Source organism: Amblyraja radiata, chromosome 39 (genome assembly GCF_010909765.2).
Source record: "Amblyraja radiata isolate CabotCenter1 chromosome 39, sAmbRad1.1.pri, whole genome shotgun sequence".
In the NCBI taxonomy this organism is placed as follows: Eukaryota; Metazoa; Chordata; class Chondrichthyes; order Rajiformes; family Rajidae; genus Amblyraja; species Amblyraja radiata.
The window spans coordinates 16,738,592-16,763,134 of record NC_045994.1 but is presented as its reverse complement, the minus strand read 5'-3'; the positions used below and the strand labels follow the sequence as shown (position 1 = coordinate 16,763,134).

The following is a 24,543-nucleotide window of genomic DNA, read 5'->3' as shown; positions in this document are numbered from 1 at the left end:
TCTCATTCCCGTCACAGGAAAACATTTAAATCAGCAGCACAAAACATTCAACTTCCCCACACACTTTTTAAAAATGTCTACTCATTTTAACATAGATCATGAAACATTTCAAGTGCCTCTTCTCACTTCCCTGATAAATAAACACAGCTGAAAGTAATAAAGTCTCACTGCGAGGCAGAGCAGTATCAATTCCACAGAGCACATGTCCTATTGGGTCAGAATTAAAAGAGGTAGTCACTTAATGACCTTCCTCATTTTGGTTTCCCTTGTTCTAACTTTTGCTGGCAGTGGTTTGTTTATCAACTTGCAGAGAACAATAGGCTTCTTCAATGCCCACAGTGGTGATGAGAGGAATACCATATTTAGAGAAGGTCAGTAATCCCAACATTCCATAGACAACATACAACAGTGTCACCTCGTTCAGCGAGAGAAGGATGTTGTAAGAACTCTTCCTTCGCCTTTGTCCTCCAATGGGGTTATTTTTCTGCAGTGCTTTCACATAGATGCGATGGAAGTCTTCACTATTGTGGCCATTCGCTCGTACAATTCGCCCAAGTCGATTGCTTTGTGACAGTGGGGACTTTAGCTGCCCAAGTACAAGGCAAGGTCCAGTAGCTAGCTGTACACAGAGTAACTGAAGAGCCAAGCTGGTGCAATCATCATCCCCGATGAAGGAACGTCATCCCAAGCCCTGCGGTTCCCAGTGGTGGCCGCATGGGCCTCAGTAGAAGCGTTTACGGCTCTGTTCCTGCCACTTCTGGAAGACGATTATTCCAATCACCGCCAGCACCATGAGGCCCACGAGTGAGAAAAAGCTGATGAAGAACAATGTCACGCCACTCATCGGCTCAGATTCCAGATCATCTGCTCAAATCAATGATCAAATTAGTAGCATTCTCCCTCAGGCATTGGTGACACATCACACTAGAAACGATGGTTGCAATTAACACCCCTGCCAAACAACACCTTTACAATCTCATTGCAAGTTCTCCTGCAAGACCTTTCCCACCCCAGTATTCCTCCTCCTCCCTCAATAGATCTACAGACACTAATGTGGGTGGTATTGTAGATAGTGAAGATGGTTGTCAAAAATTGCAGCAGGATCTTGGCTGAGGAATGGTTGTTGGAATTTAATACAAAGAAATGTGAGGTGTTGCAATTTGGGAAGATTAACACGAGCAGGACAGAAGTTGGGATCTTGCAGTTATATACGACGTTGATGAGGCCGCATTTAGAGCATTGTGTTCAGTTCTGGGCACCATGTTATAGGAAAGATGTTGTCTAGCTGGAAAGGGTGCAGAGAACATTTAAGAGGGTGTTGCCAGGTCTCGAGAGCCTGAGCTATGGGGAGTACTTGAGCAGGCTAGTACTCTTCCTTGGATCAAAGAAGGATGAAGGGTGATCTTATAGAGGTGTACAAAATCACGAGAGGAATAGATTGGATAGACGAACAGAGTCTCTTGCACACAGTAGGGGAAATCGAGAATCAGTGGACATAAGTCTAAGGTGAGGGGGGAAAAAGTTAATAGAGACCTGAGGGGTAACCTTTTCACACAGAGGGCGGTGGGTGTATGCGACGAGCTGCCGGAGGGGTTAGTTGCGGCAGGTAGTATCGCAACGTTTGAGAAACATTTGGACAGGTACATGGATAGGACAGGTTTAGAGGGATATGGGCCAAACCCAGGCAGGTGGGACATGTTGGCCGGTGTGGGCATTTTGGGTTGAAGGCCTGTTTCCACACTGCATGACTATCTAATCTGGATAACATGCTTTGCACTGTATCACGGTACATGCAGCTATAACAATCTTACACATTAAGGTAGTTATTGCACGAGAGAAAAAGAAACAGGATGCAGACGCTACACCTGTGTTTAAGAAGGAACTGCAGATGCTGGAAAATTGAAGGTGGACAAAAGTGCTGGAGAAACTCAGCGGGTGCAGCAGTATCTATGGAGCGAAGGAAATAGGCAACGTTTCGGGCCGAAACCCGGAAGGGTTTCGGGCCGAAACGTTGCCTATTTCCTTCAGTCTGAAGAAGGGTTTCGGCCCGAAACGTTGCCTATTTCCTTCGCTCCATAGATGCTGCTGCACACGCTGAGTTTCTCCAGCACTTTTGTCTACCTGCAGATGCTTCACTTTTGTGTTCATCACAATATGTGGCAGCACATTTTTTGGTCTGTCTGGATCTGTTTGTGCACCACAGGTGTATTCACATTTGTCCAAAGATGTCAACATCAACTTGCGGGGAGTGAGTGATAGTATTTCAGTCACATTCCCCGTCAGTAGGGCAGGGGCGTTGCAACGGCAGAGGGAACATTCTTCTCATTACAGAGTCCCTCATCGAGTACACTGATCACTTTGCAATTTAAAGGACTTACTTAAAATGAAGAATTGGCTGCACCACCACACTAGGTTGACTGTCACTTATATTTAAGCAGAGGCATTGTTTCACAACATAAGTTAATGTATCATAACTGAAGCTGTTACTAACTGTTTTAGGTTCTATTGGTGAGTTCTTCTACACACTCGCCGCTAAGTGGGAAATGGGGGTGTTTGACTTACCTCCTAGCAAGCTGAAGTTGTCCACACTGGGGATCAACACCTCCTCATCCTCTTCCTCCTCCTCATCGCCAGGAGATTTTTCCACCGTTAGCTGATAGACCTTTACTGATATAACGTCGTGATTATCTGCAAAGTTCACATCACGGGTTAGTGGCCATCACTTCCAAGGGCGACAACATCCAAGGTCCACAGGAGCGAGTAGATAACAACCCTCCCATCATATTACTCTACGAGTCAATGGGTGGCACTCTAGTAGTACTAGTAGTACTCTCATACTCAGGGAGATTGTGGTTTCAGGTATCCCACATCACAGGGCAGCACAGTGGCACAACTGGTGGAGCTGCTGCCTCACTGTGCCAGATACAGGTTTGATTCTGAGCTTGGGTGCTGCCTGTGTGGAGTCTGCACGATTTCCCTGTGAGCATGGGTTTTCAAAGTCAAAGTATCCTTTATTGTCATTCAGACCTTTCGGTCTGAACGAAATTTCGTCGCCTTGCTGTCATACATATAATAAAAATAAAAATGACAAAAACACACAATGAACACAAATTTAACATCCGCCACAGTGAGTTCACCAGGCACCTCCTAACTGTGATGGAAGGCTAAAGTATTTTCTCCAGTTTCCTCCCACATCCAAACTACAAAAGGTGCGCCATTGACTATAAAGTTTTTTTTTGAGATGTCACAAGAGCAAAGAATCCACGGAAAACTTCAGTCACCCTTTCTTTCTCAAGCAATTCCCATAATATGAAGATGAGGGAAAAGGAGGAGAGGAACAGACCTGTCAAGTCTCCAGTAGCAGAAGAAGCACCAAAATAATAACCCATTGGCAGTCTGATGCCAGGGAAATCAATGCAGTCTTTCCACTCATTCTTGCCATCAATATCAATCATAACCTGCAAATGAAAAACATCCATCAATGTGCTATAAAGTTTCCTGCTGAGCCTGGCCACAGTCAAGATTAAACTCCCCCGAACACAACGGCTTCCATCGAAACCGGGGGAGAATGGCAAAGAGAAAAGCCTAGGAGGGGGGGTGATAATCGGGATCACATCCATGTGCAGGAAGGAACTGCAGATGCTGGTTTACACCAAAGACAGACACAAAAAGCTGGAGTAACTCAGCGGGACAGGCAGCATCTCTGGAGAGAAGGAATGGGTGATGTTTCGGGTCGAGACCCTTGCACAGATGTACAGATAGCACCTGTAGGCAGGATCGAACCAGAGTCTCTGGTGCTGTAAGGCAGCAACTCTAGCGCTGCGCCACCGTGCTGCATGTTCCATGTTCTATTTGTTGCTGGAAGAGTTGCAAACAGCTGGAGGCCCAAACTCACCGTGAGTCTTCTCTTCAGGTAACGGATCACAACAAAGGTGTCGTGGTTGAGATTTCTCACGAGAGCCGTGCATCCTCCGATCGTCGTGGGCCGACCGTCCCGCGAGTGATCGTAAGACAAGCTCCCGTTATTCACCATTGCCGAAATATACGGGAAGATTCGCTATGAAGCCAAAATCAGAATGTTAAAGGCCAAAGTCATCGATTACACCCAGTAACAAGCGCACACACACCCAACACACACACATAACACACACACACACACAGCCAACACACACATAACACACAACTAAAGGCAAATCCTGGAGCACAGATTCCAGATTTATTTAAAGGATATTTAAACAATATGCTCCAACACAATGTATTTTAATGTAACATTCTTCCTCTCCAGATCCCACCCCAACAGTGTGTCCCGTGATTCTTAATTTCTCCCCGAGTAACAGACTACTATTCCCCTGATTTTATACACCTCTAAGATCAAAGTCCCAAATTTCTCAAAGCAGAGGGTGGAACTCCTCTGGAATTGCTCTCCCAACACACTGGAATGACAAGAGAATTTTGCACAGCAAAAATAAAACTGGGATGATTTAAAAAAACAACAACAAAAAACTATAAATGAAACAACAAGACAGGCAAAAAACACACATTCACTCGTTGGCAAAGAAGAAATGAACATATGCCAAGGAGCATGAAGATTGGAAACTGGAACACAAAGCTACCTGAGTAGAAGGTGTATATCTCCTCTTCTTAGACTGCACATCCCGGAAATAATGGCAACATGAGATAAAACAGGTATTTCAATAACTTATCATTGCTTTCAAACTAGCATGCATTTCCTGCAAGTAGCCAACTGCCTCTTTGGGACGAGCTGTCCGTTTACAGGCAGTGAATATGCAGACATATTTCTCAGATCAATCCCTGAAGGATTAACAAGGATTCAATTTCCTGGCAAGGAGTTACAGTAATTGATCACAAATGTGACATCATGCAGTGACTATTAATTTTAAATCATGCAAGTCAGAAAATTGATCATTACATTAAACACATATTCAGATTGTTCATTTCTAACTATTCCTATATTCCCTTCCAAGGGTAAAAATCCTGGTCCCACTAAGGACTGAAACAGGATTGAGCAAAACAAAATGATTCTGTTGAAACACACCTGGAGTGTCGGTCAGATCCAATCCAGCCAATCCAGATCCAATTCAGCAGGATAGGCAGCATCTCTGGCGAGAAGGAATTCCTTCTCTCCAGAGATGCTGCCGGTCCCACTGAGTTACTGCAGCATTTTGTGTCTAATCTCAAGCCCAGTTCAGGACTGGAGTTGGGAAACTACACCGACTGCTTGCAATGAGGGAATATGGTGCACAGTAGCAATGCAAGGTGAAAATAATTTCTATTGGCCAAAGGCTAACCTATAGTCCTGGCTATTCTCTCTCCATGATGAAATGGCACACCTCACATCTGTGTGTCTACATGCACATCGATGTCTGTAAGCTATCTGCTTGACCTATATCTGGTGAAAGCATTTCAAAATGTCATCCATTATGCAGGAATGTGATGATCTCAGAGATGGGATCAATGCTTGTTTATCTTCAGGGATTTTAAATGCAAAACCTTGTTATTTAATGGATCTAATGTACGCTTATGGTTGCATTTTTACCCATTTGTGTATATGTTTCCAAGCATAAAGTTCAACAAATATATTAAAAGTTCTTAACATTTTTAAAGTTCTTTACGCACTGCAGATGATGTACTCGATTCCCATAGTGGCGGCGCGGCTCTGGCTGCAGCAGCTCTCCGGCAGTCCTGTTTGTTTTGTGTTTTTTGGGTTGTTTATTTTCGTTTTGGTTAGTCTAGTTTTGGTTTTTAGTTTCTGTTTGGGGGGGGGGGGGGTTGAAACGGGGCTTGCTGTCTCTCCCTGCGGGGGAATGCGACTTTTTTGTCGTATTCCCCTTCTCTGCCTCCGTCTGCGCTGAGGCCTAATGGCGGAGCTGGCGACCTCGAGGCTCAGGAGGCAGAGCCCGCCAGGACTCGCACTGGGCTCACTCCCATGAGGACGGCCCGGCTCGGGGCTGGAACAGGGCTTTCGTGAGGGGCTGTGACGCTCCCGTGAGGACGGCCGGCCCGAAGAAGGAACGGTGCTCCAGTCGGAGTGGCCGAGCTCGGGGAGGTACGGCGCTCCCAGCCTGAGGGAGAAGCGGTGCCCAGCCGGGGCGGCCCAGCCCGAGGGAGGAGCGGCGCCCAGCCCGAGGGAGGAGCGGCGCCCAGCCGGGGCGGCCCAGCCCGAGGGAGGAGCGGCGCCCAGTCGGGGCGGCCCAGCCCGAGGGAGGAGCGGTGCCCAGTCGGGGTGGCCCAGCCCGAGGGAGGAGCGGCGCCCAGTCGGGGCGGCCTGGCGCGAGGCTGAGACGGTAACGGTATTCACGTGAGGGCGATCCGGCTCGGGGCTGGAACGGTGCTCCGGTGGCTGGGACGGTGTTCTGGCGGCGGTGGCCTGAGTCCGGGGTTCGGCCGCGGGCCAGCGGCTGCGTCAGCAGGACTGGTGGACGGCAGCTTCGACCACCCCGGGCCGCGGTGTTTGAGCCGCGGGACAGTTGTAACATCGCCCGGGGGGTATCGCCTCAGCGCAGAGGGAGAAGAGGAGGGAAGAGACTGGAGACCTAAGACTTTTGCCTCCATCACAGTGAGGAGATGTTGGGTGGACTCACTGTGGTGGATGTTAATATGTGTTTATTGTTTTTTTTAAATTGTATTGTATTGTATGTATGACTGCTTCAATTTCGTTCAGACTTCGGTCTGAATGACAATAAAGGCTATCTAATCTAATCTAAACTTTGCTGACTGGCACAGTGGCACAGCGGTGTAGTTTCTGCCTTACATTGCCAGAGACACAGGTTCGATCCTGACTACGGGTGCTGTCTGTACAGAGTTTGTGCGTTCTGCCGTGACCGCGTGGGTTTTCTCCTAGATTTCCGGCTCCCTCCCACTCCAAAATGTACAGGTTTGTGGGTTAATTGGCTTGATATAATTGTAAATTGTCCCTAGTGTGTGTTGGATAGTGTTAGTGTGCGGGGATCGCTGTTTGGCCTGGACTCGGTGGGCCGAAGAGCCTGTTTCTGTACTGTATCTCTAGACTAAATTAAAAACCAAACTAGACTGTCATAGCACAACTCAGAAGCAACTGGTCACATCAGACAAGTGTGAATTAAAGAAGCCTACAACACAGGGAAGCCATTCAGCTGTTATGGTTCATGCAAGCCCTCAAATTAGTTCTTTAAGCAATGGCACTCTCACTCAAGTGGTTATTAACAAGAACGGTAAAGGTTTATACCTCCACCGCTCACGTGTGAGTGCTAGTAGGCTTGTTCCCTTGCTTAATTTCTGAATTCATGGCAATTGCTTCCGAATCTCACGGACTCTCACCATTTCTGCCGTGTTTAAAGCCGTTTAAACAGGATAAACATTTTTATTATTTCTCAGCGAGGCAATTACAGCTTCAACGATTTACAACGACAAACACCTGGGGAGTTCGATAGGAGTTTAAATTCAAGGGCAGAAGAGAGACTGTTATTTTGGCGGGGGCGGGGTTAGCAGAACACATCACGTTATGTGATCATAAATGTTGTTCCAGTACATACCTCGTGCTGTTTCTCCTCATTTGGGTAGGTATCCAAGAATATTCCGAGTCCGGAAAAGAGATCCTTACTTCCAAATACTGAACCTAGAGAAGAAAAACGTTAACCGTTCATTCTAATCTGTTGTCTGTCACCATTGCCTGTCCACGAATATAAAGTGCCTTTCCCCAAACTCGATGGCACTGACTGTTGCAAGAGAACAGGTGCACACTAGAGTTTGGAAGAATGAGAGGTGGGTTATTTGAGAAAGGAGGAGATAGAAGAAGGAATAACTGACCTGTTAGCCCAAGCACAACAGTTAATGCAAAGTGTAACATACCAGTGCAGAAGCTAGTGCTACAGTAGACACAGAATGCTGGAGTAACTCAGCGGGACAGGCAGCATCTCTGGAGAGAAGGAATGGATGACGTTTCGGGTCGAGACCCTTCTTCAGACTGATGTCAGGGGAGTGGGTGGGACAGAGATAGAATGTAGTCGGAGACAGTGAGACTGGTGGGAGAACTACGAAGGGGGAGGGATGGAGAGAGAGAGGGAAAGCAAGGGCACTTCAAATAGCCTGAGTTACTCCAGCATTTTGTGTCTACCTTCGATTTAAACCAGCATCTGCAGTTCAGTGCTACAGTCTTCTGCATTAGTCACACAGCAAGTACAGATTTTTTTAAAGGCATGGACCACGATGAGGTAGGCTGGGAGATCTGGACTGCACTCTCGCTAATGAGAGGAGAAGTAAGTAGTATGATGACCACCCACCCTGCTGCAGAAAACAGGGAGAGTAAAGTTTAGGTTTATTTTGTCACATGTACTGAGGTACAGTGAAAAGCTTTGCTTTGCATGTTATCCAATCAGATAATACTATACCTAAATACAATCAAGTCAAACTCAAGTACAACTGACAGAGCAAATCGCACCAGTTTCAGAGACCAATGTCTGCTGTGCAGTAGAGGTGAATCAGACAGTACCCTAGCTTATGGAAGGACCATTCAGAAGCCTGATAACTGAGGGGAAGAAGCTGTTCCTGCGTCTGGTGGTGCGCACTTCCCAGCCTCTGTATCTTTTGCCGGTCGGGAGCAGGAAGAAGGAGGAACGTGACGAGGGGTGGGACAAGTCTTTGATTATATCGACTGCTTTTCTAATGCAGAGTGAAGTGCAGATGATTGACGTTTGATTTGGTGATCATTTTCCTCCTGCAATTATTCCCGCTAACAAAGTCAGTGCAGGATTTGGAGGAGCGACAGGCTCCCTCCTATTTCAGACACTACCTGGTTGCATGCGATCTTTGGTGTACCACACGGCAATCCCATCGCCGTTCAGATTCTTCTTTCCTTGTCCATGGATTTTGAAGTGTACCTGCATCTCCCAGTCTCGCATCAAGCAAGCCTGCAGACAGAGAGAGACAGAGAGAGAGAGAGACAGAGAATTACTTGCAGGGTTTGGAGACAGTAAACGGTGAACACAGCCCAAGGAAGAAAAGTACACCAACCTTCAAGTACTGACCACAGCAGATATCCTTTCCCTAGTTCCATACTCTAATCCAAGTCATAGGTAGCTTGATGAGACATCCGAGGGGTAGCTTTACCCCATATCTAACTGTATCTATCCTGGGAGTTTTTGGCAAGACATTGCAGACGGAACGTAACTGTTTATTTGAACTGCACAATACTTGTTCCAAGATCTTTTGATGAGACAGTGTGGAAGAAATATGACTGCTCCTGACTTTATGCCCTGGAAAAATGTGATGGGATAGTATAAATGGGGCTTTGCTCTGCATATGATTTTACGCTATCTGAGAGTGTTTGACGTGGTTAGGTTTATTATTGTTACATATACTGAGATAGTGAAAAGCTTTGTTTTGCAAGTTTTCCGATCAAATCAGATTACACCAAACATAAATACTCAAGCAAAACTCAAGTACAACAGGTAGAGTGAAGGGAAAGGTACTGAGTCGAATATAGTTCTCAGCATTGAAGCACAACAGTTCCAGAGGCAAAGCCCAATAAAGTAGAGGAGAATTGTACTGTGTTCAAGCTTATGAAAGGATGGTTCAGAAGTCTGATAAAAGGGGATGAGGGATGGGACAAGGCTTTGATTATGTTGGCTGCTATTTCAAGGCAGCATGAAGCATAGATGGTGGGAAGTCTGATCTGTGTGACTGACTCGCTACATCTACAACTCTCTGGAAATCCCTGTGGTTTTGGACTGAGCTGTTCTTAAACCAAGCTGCGATGCAACTCAGCAGTATACTGTATATGGTGCATCTGTAGAAGGGACAGTGTAGGGAGAGGTTTATTCTGATTCTAACCCATGCCCTGGGAGTGTTTTATTGGGACAACATTGGGAGGGAGGCTTTCTCTCCTTCATGCCCATAGTCCAGTGTGCAGGGAGAAGCTTTTCTCTACACCTATCCCATGCTCAAGCTGAACAGGCGCATTTGATGCCATCAGTTATCCATCCATTTCATTTTCCACCACTCAAAGTGTAATCAAAATCAAGTCTTACAATGTGGTTCCAAATAGCTCCCTGTTTACTCTGCAGGTCGGGAGTCAGCCGTACATAATGGGCGGTCACCATTGTGTTTCCACTAATGTCCCAGAAAGTACCAGAACTTGAAGCTCCCAAACCTAAAAGGAAAGAAAGCACAAGTGTTTAAGAGACTGAATACACAACAGCTATCTTCCAGTCAGCCTCTTGAACACATCCCACTGGAGCATCAAGCTGCCAAGAAGAGGTGGGTATTTACAAGTAGACACAAAATGCTGGAGTAACTCAGCGGGACAGGCAGCATCTCTGGAGAAGGAATGGGTGACGTTTCGGGTCGGTCCCTTCTTCAGACTAGTTAGGGATAAGGGAAACAACAAATATAGACGATGATGTAGAGAGATAAAGAATAATGAATAAAAGATAAGACAATGATGGGTATTTTTACAAGCTTCTATTCTTGACACCTTCCTTCTAAGATTACATGGGTCTCAATTACATCAGGGAGGAGAGAACATAGGGCACACACTTGGCTATTGGCTAATGCAAAGGTTTTAAGTGACACTGGCTACATTTTGGACATTGAAGATCTGGGTGGACAAGAACGTTTTTAGACATGAAATTCAGCTTGACTTTGTCCAAATGTCCATCTCCACACCAGCAGCATTTAAAACTTGCACACACTAAACTTTATACAAGTAATTGTTAACAGGATATAAACTTTATGCATGAAAGAGAAATCACGTTTCCTGCAAATTAATGACAGATGCTTTGGGCAATCGCATGAAGTAGGATTGTATCTGGGTTCCTCACTCAAAATCATGTGCTTTTAATGACTATAGTCACATGTGAATCATCTTAATAAAAGATGACTGCATAATAAGTAAAAGAACATTAATAATTTTCCACAGCAAAAGTTGCACAGTTTATGTGGGAAAAAAAATGTTTAAAGATCAATTTTCTCACAGCCTGACAAAACATGATTTTGGTATGATTGTAAACCTGTGTTTTTTTTACAGCCTCTCCAAAGCTCAGTACAACACAGGGAGAGGACATTCAACCCACAAAGTCTGTGCCAAACATGATGCCAAGTAACCTAATCTCCTCTGTCTGCACATAATCCATCCTTGTGTATTCATGTGCCGATCTAAAAGCCTCTTAAACTCCATAATTGTATCTGCCTTCACCGTCTGACAGCATATTCCCAGCACCAGAACTCTGGTGAAAAAACTTGCCCTGTATCTAAACTTTGCCCCTCTCACCTTCTAGCTATACCCTCTAATCGTTTACATTTCCACTACCTGTTAAATAGGTTCCGACTGCCTATCATATCTATCCCTCTCATAATTTTTTATATCTATCAGATCTCCCCTCAACCTTCTGAGAAAACAATCCAGGTTTGTCCAACCTCACCTTGTAGTCGTGACATTGGTTTAAGAGGAGGGGAAAGATTTAATTGGAACCCGAGGGACAACTTTTTCCACACGGTAGCTGGGGTCTGTATATGGAACAAGTTGCCAGAGGAGGTTGTCAAGGCAGTACAATAACAAAAATTAAAGGACATTTGGACAGGTACATGGATAGGAAAGCTTTAGAGGGGAAAAAAAGACACAAGATGCTGGAGTAACTCAGCGGGTCAAACAGCAGCTCTGGAGAACATGGATAGGTGATGTTTCAATAGTTCAATGGTACTTTATTGTCACTGAGGTACAGGGAAATTTATTTTTCGCATACAGTTCAATAAATGAATTACTATAAACAGAATCGTAGTTAAGTACAAGTGTATAGGAATCGTTCACTGAGACAGTACATAATTTGTTTAGTTTAGTTTATTATTGTCACATGTACCAAGATACAGTGAAAAGGTTTTTGTTGCGTGCTACCCAGTCAAATAATTGTATGATTACAATCGAGTCATCCACTGTGTACAGACACAAGATAAAGCCTACAACATTTAGTGTAAGCTAAATCTAATTAAAAACAGTTAAAAGGTCTCCAATGAGGTAGATATGGGGAGGTCAGGACTGCACTCTGCCTGATAACAACCGGGAAGAAACAAATGTTGCCACTATTTTCCAAGATTAAACTCTGAAACTGAAGGTGGGGATCTCTGTACACATCACGCATCTGTATGATGTTTGGGAATTAGGTAACACCTGAATTACCCTCCAGGGCAAGGTTTGGTGATGACACCCGCTGGAAACAATGGCGGCGGTATAATGGGTGTATTTATTTGGGACACTTGTCTCGACACGCTATCTGGCTCATGTTAGATGAAAAGACAAAACGTGAGAGTGTGGTACTGTTCCTTCAGTTTGTGAGAGGGCCTCACTCTGACAGCCGAAGTCTGTTTGGGTATAGGAAGGAGAGTTAAAATGGTTAGCAACCTGGGCCTTGGCAGAATGTTCAATAAAAGCTAGTTGACACTTGGTCTTACCAATGTACAGGAGGCCACATCAGGAACACCAAATGCAGTAGATAAGATTAAAGTTCATGTGAACCTGTGTCTCACCTGGAAAGGCTGTCGAGGTCCCTGGATGGATACAAGGGAGGTGATATAGGGTCAAGTGTTACATCTCTTGTGGTTGCAGGAGATAGTGTCTAGGTAGACGGTGGTTTGCACCAGCACTCTTTTCTTGTAAACCAGCATCCGCAGTTCCTTTTGTGTCTAGGGTTTAGAGGCATATGGACCAAACGTGGGTAAAGGCACACTAGCTTAGATGAGACACCTCAGAAGGCATCGAGAAGTTGGACCAAATGGTATTTTTCTCATACTGTATAACTCTTAATATGCACCAATCCCAGCAACATCGTGGTAAAAGGGAGATAAGAAACTGCAGATGCTGGTTTCTTGGTAAAACATGTTCTGAACCCTCTCCAAATCCTGCACATTCTTAATGATATGTGGCCACTAGAACTGTACACAGTACTCCAAATGCTCCAGTGTTTTTGTACATCAGAATGTGACCTAACCAAGTTTCCATGCAATAGGCAAGCGAACGTGTTGACCGGTGTTCCCAGGTGATTGCTCCAGAGCCAATACGCCAACTGAGCAATATATTGGATTTGCTGACAGTAAAGTGCACATAAAGGAGCTCTTACCCTGGTAGGGCTTCGTCAGGCTATGCGCCCGCTTCAAGTACTCCTCCGTCCCCGAGTCAGTGTGGCCCCGACTGCAGAAAGCCAGCCATAGTAAAGCCATCACCACAGGACAGGGTCCCCATGACGGCGCCATCTTGTTTCAATGGAGGGGCGGCCGAAAGAGGGCGGGACAATCCCTCATCCCGCCGCATCTGATTGGCCGCTGGCTGGCCCGCCCCGGTATTCCTGCGCGAGGATTGGCCACTTGCGCCGTCCATCAGCCCACTCATGTCCCGCCCTGGAGATACTGCATGTCGATTGGTCTGTTGTGCCGTCCATCATCCTGCCTATGTCCCGCCCCGGAGATACTGCATGTCGATTGGTCAGTTGCACCGTCCACCAGCCCACTCATGTCCCGCCCTGGAGATACTGCATGTCGATTGGTCCGTTGTGCCGTCCATCATCCTGCCTATGTCCCGCCCTGGAGATACTGCATGCCGATTGGTCCGTTGTGCCGTCCATCATCCTGCCTATGTCCCGCCTCTGAAATACTGCATGCCGATTAGTCGGTTGCGCCGTCCATCACCACCCGAATCCCAGGTAGACAAACAATGCTGGAGATACTCAGCGGGTGAGGCAGCATCAAAGGTACTGGGCAGCATCAACGATACGAGCATCTGTGAGGAGAAGGACCCGCCCACCACACAAGTCCCGCCCACTCCGGAAACCCTGCCCGACGATTGGTCCGCTCCAGCGTCCATCATTCTACCTATGTCCCGCCCACTCGTCTTCAGACTGAGAGTCAGGTGAGAGGGAGACTAGAGATGTGGAAGGGCAAGTTCAAGTTCAAGTGAGTTTATTGTCATGTGTCCCTGTATAGGACAATGAAATTCTTGCTTTGCTTAAGCACACAGAAAATAGTAGGCATTTACTACAAAACAGATAAATGTGTCCATATACCATGTTATAAATATATACACACATGAATAAATAAACTGATAGTGCAAATAACAGAAAGTGGTTGGTAAAAATCAGAGTTTTGTCCGAGCCAGGTTTAATAGCCTGATGGCTGAGGGGAAGTAACTATTCCTGAACCTGGTTGTTGCAGTCTTCAGGCTCCTGTACCTTCTACCTGAAGGTAGCAGGGAGATGAGTGTGTGGCCAGGATGGTGTGGGTCTTTGATGATACTGCCAGCCTTTTTGAGGCAGCGACTGCGATAAATCCCCTCGATGGAAGGAAGGTCAGAGCCGATGATGGACTGGGCAGTGTTTACTACTTTTTGTAGTCCTTTCCTTTCCAGGGCGCTCAAATTGCCAAACCAAGCCACGATGCAACCGGTCAGCATGCTCTCGACTGTGCACCTGTAGAAGTTAGAGAGAGTCTTCCTTGACAATCCGACTCTCCGTAGTCTTCTCAGGAAGTAGAGGCGCTGATGTGCTTTTTTGATGATTGCATTAGTGTTCTCGGACCAGGAAAGATCTTCAGAGATGTGCACGCCCAGGAATTTGAAGCTCTTGACCCTTTCAACCATCGACCCGTTGATATAAATGGGGCTGTGGGTCCCCCTCCTACTCCTTCCAAAGTCCACAATCAGTTCCTTGGTTTTGCTGGTGTTGAGGGCCAGGTTATTGCGCTGGCACCATATGGACAGTTGCTCGATCTCTCTTCTGTACTCTGACTCATCCCCATCAGTGATACGCCCCACAATAGTGGTGTCGTCAGCGAACTTGATGATGGAGTTCGCACTGTGGTTCGCTACGCAGTCATGGGTATAGAGTGAGTACAGCAGGGGGCTGAGCACGCAGCCTTGAGGTGCTCCCGTGCTGATTGTTATTGAGGCTGACACATTTCCACCAATACGAACAGACTGTGGTCTGTGGACGAGGAAGTCAAGGATCCAGTTGCAGAGGGATGCGCAGAGACCCAGTTCTGCGAGTTTGGTAACCAGTTTGGAGGGGATGATTGTGTTAAATGCCGAGCTGTAATCAATGAATAACAGCCTGACATATGAGTTTTTGTTGTCCAAGTGGTCCAGTGCGGAGTGGAGGGCCAGCGAGATCGCATCCACCGTTGATCTGTTGTGGCGGTATGCGAACTGCAGTGGGTCCAGGTTTTTGTCGATGTAGGAGTTGATTTGCTCCATGATCAACCTCTCAAAGCACTTCATCACCACCGGCGTTAGTGCCACTGGTCGATAGTCATTGAGGCAAGTCACCTTACTCTTCTTGGGCACTGGTATAATTGATGCCCTTTTAAAGCAGGTGGGGACCTCAGACCTCAGAAGTGAGAGGTTGAAAATGTCCGTAAAAACTCCTGCCAGTTGGTCCGCACAGGTTTTTAGAACACGACCGGGTATACCATCAGGTCCAGGTGCTTTTCGGGGGTTCACCCCTCTGAAGGATTTCCTGACATCGGCCTCTGTGACTGAGACTGAAATGCCATCGCAGCGAATGGACAGATCAAAGCAGACGATGTACAAGGAAATGGGTCAAATTAAAACTACTTAAATAAATTCTAGTGCTGATGAACATGCTCTCTTTAATTATGTTTAATAACTACATGGAACACAGTTTTGCTTCTAACTAGTACTTGATTTCCACAGTTAAATGTTACCTATCCAATAGTATTCTTCTTTCGTGTGGCATGCACAGCTTAAAGTTGTAGGACAACTTGTTCTATTTGATCTTCTGTTTGTGCACGTCTAGTTGATTGCATTAGTCGAAACAGGGCGGACCACGTGAAGGTTGCAATCTTCCACCCCATCCAATAGTATTCAGGATGTGACACTGTAACAAAGTTGCTTGTGCAGATACTTTTAAATGGAATTAGTGAGAAAGCAATAGCTGGGACTCTGTGGGTCAGAAGAACTAACTGGGTTGAAGGGCTTTGAACATGGTGGAAGAGTTATTTTCTGAATGGCTGGTTAGTTAGAGATTATTATTTGCTGTGAGAAATAAATTTATTTTAAATATAAGGGTGCTTATAATGGTTCTATAAACCTTTAAGGATGCATATAATGGTAACTACTGACAAACAACCCTCCTTTCCCCACCCACACTCCTCTTCCTTGTGCCCCACCTGGACTTACATCCATTCTCCCCTCTCCCTCCCCACCCATCTATATTCTTTCCACTGGCTTCACAATTTGGTCGAAGGGCATATTCCTAATTCTTATGTTTTTATATTCTTACTGTATTCTTAGGTATTGGGCCATGATCTTCAAATACCCAATTTCCTTAGACCCTTTTAAGATGTTTCTTAAAGCTATCTCTTGGATCAACATTTTGGTCATCCTTTCTAATATCCTCTGTAGATCCACATCAAATGTTGCTTCATTGCTCTCCTTTGGTTAAAAGCCTCATATTAAAGTTGTGGTTACAACAAATTTTAATCATTGTTTTCCATTTCTATTTTTATAACCAATAAGTAAAGATACTAACAGAGAAGCTGGTATCAAACAAGTTTCCTGATTTTAGGTAATTAAAAAAGATTATCTGTCTGAAGAAGGGTCTCGACCCGAAACATCGCCTATTCCTTTGCTCCTTAGATGCTGCCTCACCCGCTGAGTTTCTCCAACTTCTTTGTCTACCTTCAATTTTTCCAGCATCTGCAGTTCTTTCTTAAACATTGTTATTTTTAGAATGCACATTGCAGGCCTCTTTTACATAAGAAAGGAGACCAGAAAGTAATTAATAGGCTGGAACACGTTATAATTTTTATTTCTAAAGAAAACAATATATTGCAAACTTATATGTCATATTTATGAGAAACATTCAGTTTTGATCATTCAATTATGATGGAATATTCAGTTTTGATCATTCAATTAACCTGTCCTTAGTCTTGAAAAGGAGTCCAAATATTAAACACACACACATAAACACCTTCTCCAGTGTTTTACAATAGACAATAGATGCAGGAGTAGGCCATTCGGCACTTCGAGTCAGCACCGCCATTCACTGTGATCATGGCTGATCACCCACAATCAGTGCCCCATTCCTGCCTTCTCCCCATATCCCTTGACTTAGCTCTCTTTAATAGCTCTATCTATTTTGTTGCTGTTCATTCTCCTTTGTATAAGCTGCCACACCTTCAAGGCATCTTTCCACTTCAACAAGTTGAATTTACATTCTAAAGTTGTTATGTCATTATTCAAGTTCAAGTTCAAGTGAGTTTATTGTCATGTGTCCCTGTATAGGACAATGAAATTCTTGCATCTATTGTCTATTGTAAATTTTATGTAGTTGTGTGTCTTGGTGCTTTTTCTAGTATGACTGTATGGTAAAATGAGTTTCACTTTACCTTTAATTAGTACATGTGACAATAAAATACCTTTGAACCTTCAAAGAAAACTGGTTTATTCAATAATAATGTCCTTATTCACCAATGGCAATGTATCGCTGAAGTCTCAGACTGGACAAGGCCATCCAATGAAGTTGTACAAAACAGTTTGCCCCAAGGTATGAATGAGTCACTCACTCAGGCTGGGTGTAGTTAAAGTAGACCACTGATTAAGACGAGTTTGGTATGGAGCTGCTGGATCAGGCACCCAGGATTCCCAGGCACCTAGGAATAGATGCACAGTCGTTTACCCAGAGTAGGGGAATGCAACAAATAGCTTTTTGCTGTACCTCGGTAGACATGACAACAAACAAAACCAAACTAAGATATAGAACAAATGAATGAATATTCATCAATATTCAATACTCCAACTTTTATGTCCATCTTCGGTTTAAACCAGCATCTGCAGTTCCTTCCTACACACCCCATAGTATTGACTCTGTCAATACTCTCCATTGTCATGGACCTCGTGACAAGACATTAGAAACATAGAAAAATAGGTGCAGCAATAGGCCATTCGGCCCTTCGAGTCAGCACCACCATTCAATATGATCATAGATGATCATCTAAAACTAGTACCCCACTCCTGTTTTTTCCCATATCGCTTGATTCCTTTAGCCCGATGAGCTAAATCTAACTCTAAATCAGATTAGCACAGGTGTCAGAGGTTATGGGGAGAAGGCAGGAGAATGGAATTAGGGGGGAGAGATAGATCAGCCAGGATTGAATGGTGGAGTAGACTTGATGGGCCGAATGGTCTAATTCTACTCCTGTCACTTGTGAGCTTGCGTACCCCATTGAGCCATGACAAGAGGAGGAAGGCGGGGCATGGTCGTAGGGGGCGGGGCGTCGGTACATCCAGACGCTAATTGGTGGCTGGTTTGTTTACCACCCACCTCCGCCTCATGATAGACAGCGGGCTGGACCAATGGGTTAAAGTTGTTGACCGAAGAGTGGTAAGCTTGCTGGCTCAAAGTGGGGGGCAGCAGCCCCCACACTGTGCATTTCAGCACCAGCCCTTGCATTTTCTTCAGCCGAATATTGTGCCCCTGTTTGGTCCAGGTCATCCCACACACAGCATGTGGACACCCAATTGAACTCAACAATGAGGACCGTCACAGGAACAATCCGCTCAACACCACTCCCCTGGCTCCCTGTCCTATCCAACATAGCCCCTCCACACATCCGGCGAGTAGTCCTCACTCAAAGGATGCTCCAAAAGACCAAAAACTCCCCTCACCTGCCAATTCACATGGACATCTTCAACCCACCCACTGCTCGACTTCCATCTAGACGACCAGTTTGGAAGAACCCACCACCAGCTGATTTCACCATCCAATCAGCTTGGAAAAAGGAATGGGAGTCCAAGGACGTCCCAAATAAACATCTGGTGTCAGACCCCACCCTACTGGTCCCTGGCACCAATCTCCCAAGGAAGCAGTGGACGACGCTGAATAGATTCAGGACTGGACATGGCCCCTGCTTGGCCAGCCTTCACAAATGGGGCAGCAGTCCAACCCCACGGTGTGCTTGTGGAGAGCAGCAAATAATGCAACACATCATTGAAGCATGTCCTCAACAAAGACTCAAAGGAGGACTTGTCACCCTTCATACAGCAGATCAAGAGGCAACTGCTTGGCTAAAGGACTTTGCATTCGCTAAATAAATACGGAAAAGTGGTGTGGATTGGTGGAGAAAAGGTGGGCGAGATTAGTGTGGGGGGGGGGGGGGGGGCGGGGTTTAGGTGAGCGGCGGGAGCAGGGGGTGGGCGGGATTAGTGTGGGGGGGCGGGGTTTAGGTGAGCGGCGGGCGGATGAGCCAATGGAAGGGCGGGCGACATGGGAACGGGCCAATGGGCGTGTTTAGGATATGAGCGACGTGGGGCGCGGCCAATGGGAGGGGGTGAGGGCGGGACTAGTGGGGGCGGGAGCAGGGGTGGGCGGGATTAGTGTGGGGGGGCGGGGTTTAGGTGAGCGGCGGGCGGATGAGCCAATGGAAGGGCGGGCGACCTGGGAACGGGCCAATGGGCGTGTTTAGGGTATGAGCGACGTGGGGCGCGGCCAATGGGAGGGGGTGAGGGCGGGACTAGTTGGGGGCGGGAGCAGGGGGTGGGCGGGATTAGTGTGGGGGCGGGGTTTAGGTGAGCGGCGGGAGCAGGGGGTGGGCGGGATTAGTGTGGGGGGCGGGGTTTAGCTGAGCGGCGGGCGGATGAGCCAATGGAAGGGCGGGCGACCTGGGAACGGGCCAATGGGCGTGTTTAGGGTATGAGCGACGTGGGGTGCGGCCAATGGGAGGGGGTGAGGGCGGGACTAGTGGAGGCGGGAGCAGGGGGTGGGCGGCCGTGCGGCGGGGGAGGAGGGGGGGGGAAGCGATGCTGCCCAGCGGCACAACATGGCGAGGCTGAAGCGCGGCTGCTGCTACCTCCTGGCGGCCTTGCTGCACTCGGCGGTGCGCCGGGCCGGGGCCGGCATCATCTCGGGCCTGAGGCTGGAGAACGCGGCGGAGATGGCGGAGCCGCAGCACTCGGTGGCCAAGGCCGCGGCCTTGTCGGAGCCCGGCGCGCTGCAGGTGACCGAGGACAGCTCCGTCAAGCTGCGGCTCTTCGGCACCGGCCTGAACCGCCGCAGCTGGAGCTTGCTGGCGTTCGCCGAGGTGGATGCCGGCGCCAACGCCACGGAGGACGGCGACGAGCTGTGCAGGCACCGCTCCAAGGACATCGAGGTGGCGCGGCAGGTGCAAGTGTACCGCGACACCTCGGCCGTCGTCGAACTGCGGATCCGGCCGCTGCGCAAGAACGAGGACTCCAAGCTGTTCGTCCTGTGCACCTGGAACGGCTCGGTGTGGATGCTGCACCCGGGCAGGGACACCCGCATCATGGTGCTGGAGCAGAAACACTCGCTGATGCCGCTCTGGCTGCAGATCATCCTCACCGTCCTGCTGCTCACCCTCTCGGGCATATTCAGCGGCCTCAACCTGGGCCTCATGGCCCTGGACCCCATGGAGCTGAGGATCGTCCAGAACTGTGGCACCGACTCCGAGCGCCACCACGCCAAATGCATCGAGCCTGTCCGCCGTCAGGGGAACTACCTGCTGTGTTCCTTGCTGCTGGGCAACGTGCTGGTCAACACCACCCTCACCGTGCTGCTAGATGACATGGTGGGCTCCGGCTGGCTCACCGTGGTGACTTCCACCGTCGGCATCGTCATCCTGGGTGAGATTGTCCCCCAGGCGCTGTGCTCCAGACACGGCCTGGCAGTGGGAGCCAAGACCATCAATCTAACCAAATTTTTCATGATCCTCACTTTCCCCCTGTCCTTCCCCATCAGCAAGTTGCTGGACCTTATCCTGGGGCAGGAGATCGGCAAGGTGTACAGCCGCGAGAAGATCCTGGAGATGTTGAAGGTGACGGGGCCTTACAATGGGCTGGATAAGGAAGAGCTAAACATGATCCAGGGGGCTTTGGAGTTGAGGACCAAAACCGTGGAGGATGTCATGACCCCCATTCACGACTGTTTCATGGTGAGCAAGGATGCCATCCTGGATTTTAGTACAATGTCTGAGATCATGGAGACGGGTTACACCAGGATCCCCGTGTACGAGCACGAGAAATCCAACATTGTTGACATCCTGTACGTGAAAGATTTGGCTTTTGTCGACCCTGATGACTGTGTCCCTCTTCAGACGATCACCAAGTTCTACAACCACTCTTTACATTTTGTTTTCTATGACACCAGATTGGATACAATGTTGGAAGAGTTCAAACTAGGTGAGAGTTTTAATGCTGCTCTGAGACTGGTTGAATAGCTAATTTTAAGACGTGGTGCTGCATTTTTTAAACTTTTTATGGCTTGTGGGTTCTGGAGAGCTTCCTCCTCGCTATTTGGTCCTGTGACTGATGAGTGTGTTTGCTTGGGTTGTTCTTGGTCACCAAACAATGAGGACACAAACAAGGAACTGCCGATGCTGGATCAGGCAGCGTCTCTGGAGAACATAGATATGTGACTTTTCATGTTGGGATAGACACAAAATGTTAGAAAAACTCGGCGGGTTGGGCAGCTTCTCTGGAGAAAATATATAGGTGATATTTCGGGTCCAAAACTTCAGACTGATTACGATGGGGGGGGGGGTGGGTGAAGAGAGGCAGGACCAGGCCATGCCAATGATAGGTGGAAATGGGTGAGGCGGTTTAGAAGGCATAGAGTTGTACAGCATGGAACCAGGCCCCTCAGCCCAACTTGCCCTAGCAGACCTACATCCCTCAACTATAGTTCCAACTGCCTGCATTTGTCTCATATCCCCCTAAGCCTATCCTGTCCATTTATCTATCCAAATGTTTCTTAAATGTTGTGGCAATACCTGCCACAACTACTGCCTCCGGCAACTCCTTTGATTATACCCACCAACTGTTGTGTGAAAAGGGTGGTAGGTATATCACTGGCTGTAAGTTGAGAAACCGATATGAGCAAAGAGACTACATACACTGGCTAGCTGTATCTACCAACATGAGCTACCAGGGTGTGTAGGAAAGAACTGCAGATGCTGGTTTATATCAAAGGTAGATACAAAATGCAGGAGTAACTCAGCGGGACAGGCAGCATCTGTTACCAGCTTCTTGGTACTGGTGGACTGTGCTGAATAGAGGTCACCAACACCTTTAGGGCAGGAGTGATATTGGGTCAGTAATTAATATCTGATGATTGGGTCCTAGCTGTCAGAAACTGGACTCGAGAGAGTTAAGAGTGTTTAATAGTTATAAATATTGACAATGGAACAAAGCAATTCTTACTTGCAGCAGCATAACAGGACTGTGAACATAATAGATAATAAACAAAAGATCAATAAATTAATAATGCCAACACTAGTGCAAAAAGCCCTCCCAAAGTCCCCAGTGCAACCAAGGATAGTTTATAGTTAATAGTTGAGGTAAGTCTTCTATAGTGTTCAAGAGCCCGGTGGGGGTTGGGAAGAAGCTATTCTTGAATCGGGTGATCGCGGTTTTCAGACAACTCTACCTTCTTTCCGATGATATGAGTGAATTGAGAGCATGGCCAGGGTGGCGTGTGCCTTTGGTACTGACTGGCTTTTTAAAACAGTACCTCCAATCTCCTGCCTTCCTGAGTGGATGAACCAGACCATCATAGAACCTGTCAATATGCTCCTGACTGTACACGTGTAGAAGTTTAAGAGTCTTCATCGGCATACCTAATCTCCAGTCTTCCATGGTTTTTATCTGAACTTTCAAAAGATATACGCATTATTTATAGGGATTCCCTGTCCATAAAGTAGCAACACAAGTCGATGGAGTGATGAAGAAGGTGTACATATGCTTGCCTTAATTGTTTGGGGCATTGAATATGAGAGACGGGTAGTAATGTTGCAGCGAAGATAGACACAAAATGCTGGAATAACTCAGCGGGCCAGGTAGCATCTCTGGGGAAAAGAAACGGGTGACATTTCTGGTCGAGACCCTTCTTCAGACCCGAAACGTCACATATTCCTTTTCTCCAGCGATGCTGTCTGACCTGCTGAGTTACTCCAGCATTTTGTGTCTATCTTCGATATAAACCAACATCTGCAGTTCTTTCCTACACAAGTAACGTTGCAATATTATAGAACTTTGGTTAGGTTGCATTTGGAGTATTGTGTGCAGTTGTGCATGTTCCATTATAGGATGGACACAGAGGCTATGGAGAGGGTGTTCCCTGGATTAAAAGGTATTGGGTGTAACGAGAGGTTGAACAGTCTTGAATAGTTTTCCCTGGAGCGTCAGAGTGTCCACCAGACACTGAACATTTCTAAACTTCTATCAAAACATGATTCGCTCTTACTCTTCTCTGCCGAATGGCGGCATTCCCAGGCTCCCTGGTCGACTGGAGTGCTTCATTTGTGCTTAAATTCTTACGTTTTCTGCACAATCTTTCTGGGGTATTTTTAATAAGTGATGCTCAAAATCTATGATCATCTTTATGACCACTCCATTGGTGCTGTGACATATCCAAGCCCGGTCGGGCTGCTGTTTTCGACAATATGACTGAAGCTGTAATCTCAAGCCCATCGCCCTCCCTTGTAATCATCTTGTGCAACCTCAGCTTCCTATTTGAACATTTGCGCTTCCTCACCAAGACTGGATACCTTTCTACCTCTAAAGTGTATTGTGATGATCCTCCTCTGTTCATTTGGTGCTGCGCCTTCAATCTGTGTACCTAACCATCTTCTTACGGTCTCCAGGAATTAGAGGCGTAGATTTTGAACACACTTGCGAGAGTTCTCCGGGTCCATTCGCTGTTGTTTCCTGTGTTCGTTGACCTGTCTTACACTCGGCCCAGCAACAAAGCAATTTCTCTGACAGAGGGAAAACTTCCTGCAATCTATGTTCCTCTGTGTGGACACTTGAATGTTTTTCTGATCTTAATCACTATTTCACCCAGAGTAGAGGAATCAAGAACCAGTGGACATACATTTAGGTGAAGGAGGAGAGATTTAATAGGAACCTGAGGGCCATCATTTTTCATACAGAGGGTAGAGGGTATCTAGAACGAGCTGCCAGAGAAGGTAATTGAAGCAGTTACAACATCTAAAATGCATTTGGACAGGTACATGGGTAGGAAAGGCTTGGAGGGAAATGGGCCAAGCATGGGCAGGTGGGAGTAGCGAAGATGGGGCATCTTGGTCAGCTTGGACAAGTTGGGGCCCAAGGGCCTGTTTCCCTGCTGTATGACTCTGACCTCGCCATTGGCGGTCGCGCAGTCAACTGGCTTGGGTTTTGGCCAAGGATCTGATGTTATGGGCTGCATCTGGCTGACCAGATCTATGTCTTTGTCAGGCCCTGAAACCTCTGAATCAGAAAGAAAGCCAAGGAAATGGACTCAGCAGGAAGTTCACCATTGCTCAACTGTACGGTTTGATTTGGCAAAATCCGCGGCCTCTAATTCTTCTGAAACAATCTGCTTGCTAAATTGTACACGGTTTAGAAAACCTTCCTGACACAACCAAGGCTTTGCTGACATTGAGTTCAATGCTGAAATCTTGAACAAAACACAAAGTGCTGGAGGAACTCGGTGGGTCAGGCAACATCTAATGGAGGAAATAGACAGATAATGTTTTGCGTTGGGACCCTTT

At 46.9% G+C, this 24,543-nt stretch overlaps 2 protein-coding genes across 3 annotated transcripts in view; one reads left to right on the top strand and one right to left on the bottom strand.

Annotated features, from left to right (window-relative positions):
• Positions 1 to 8: 8 nt before the first annotated feature.
• lman2l (lectin, mannose binding 2 like) lies at positions 9 to 13,251 on the bottom strand. 2 transcript variants are annotated; one of them, XM_033013670.1, is made up of 9 exons: positions 13,107 to 13,251; positions 10,026 to 10,147; positions 8,789 to 8,906; positions 7,533 to 7,615; positions 4,614 to 4,646; positions 3,896 to 4,057; positions 3,344 to 3,458; positions 2,563 to 2,688; positions 9 to 864 (listed from the first exon to the last, which is right to left on the bottom strand). In XM_033013670.1, exons 1-9 carry the CDS (start codon positions 13,237 to 13,239, stop codon positions 722 to 724), a joined length of 1,035 nt encoding a protein of 344 aa, XP_032869561.1. In that variant the 5' UTR covers positions 13,240 to 13,251; the 3' UTR covers positions 9 to 721. The 2 variants fall into 2 exon arrangements, with proteins under 2 accessions (XP_032869561.1, XP_032869562.1); XM_033013671.1 differs by lacking the exon at positions 4,614 to 4,646.
• A 6,540-nt stretch (positions 13,252 to 19,791) lies between these two features.
• LOC116967213 (metal transporter CNNM2-like) overlaps positions 19,792 to 24,543 on the top strand; it is a 29,029-nt gene continuing 24,277 nt past the window's right edge. Inside the window, exon 1 of the mRNA XM_033013648.1 lies at positions 19,792 to 21,190. Within this exon, the coding sequence (XP_032869539.1) occupies positions 19,816 to 21,190 (1,375 nt within the window). The 5' untranslated portion in view covers positions 19,792 to 19,815. The remainder of the gene's footprint in view (positions 21,191 to 24,543) is intronic.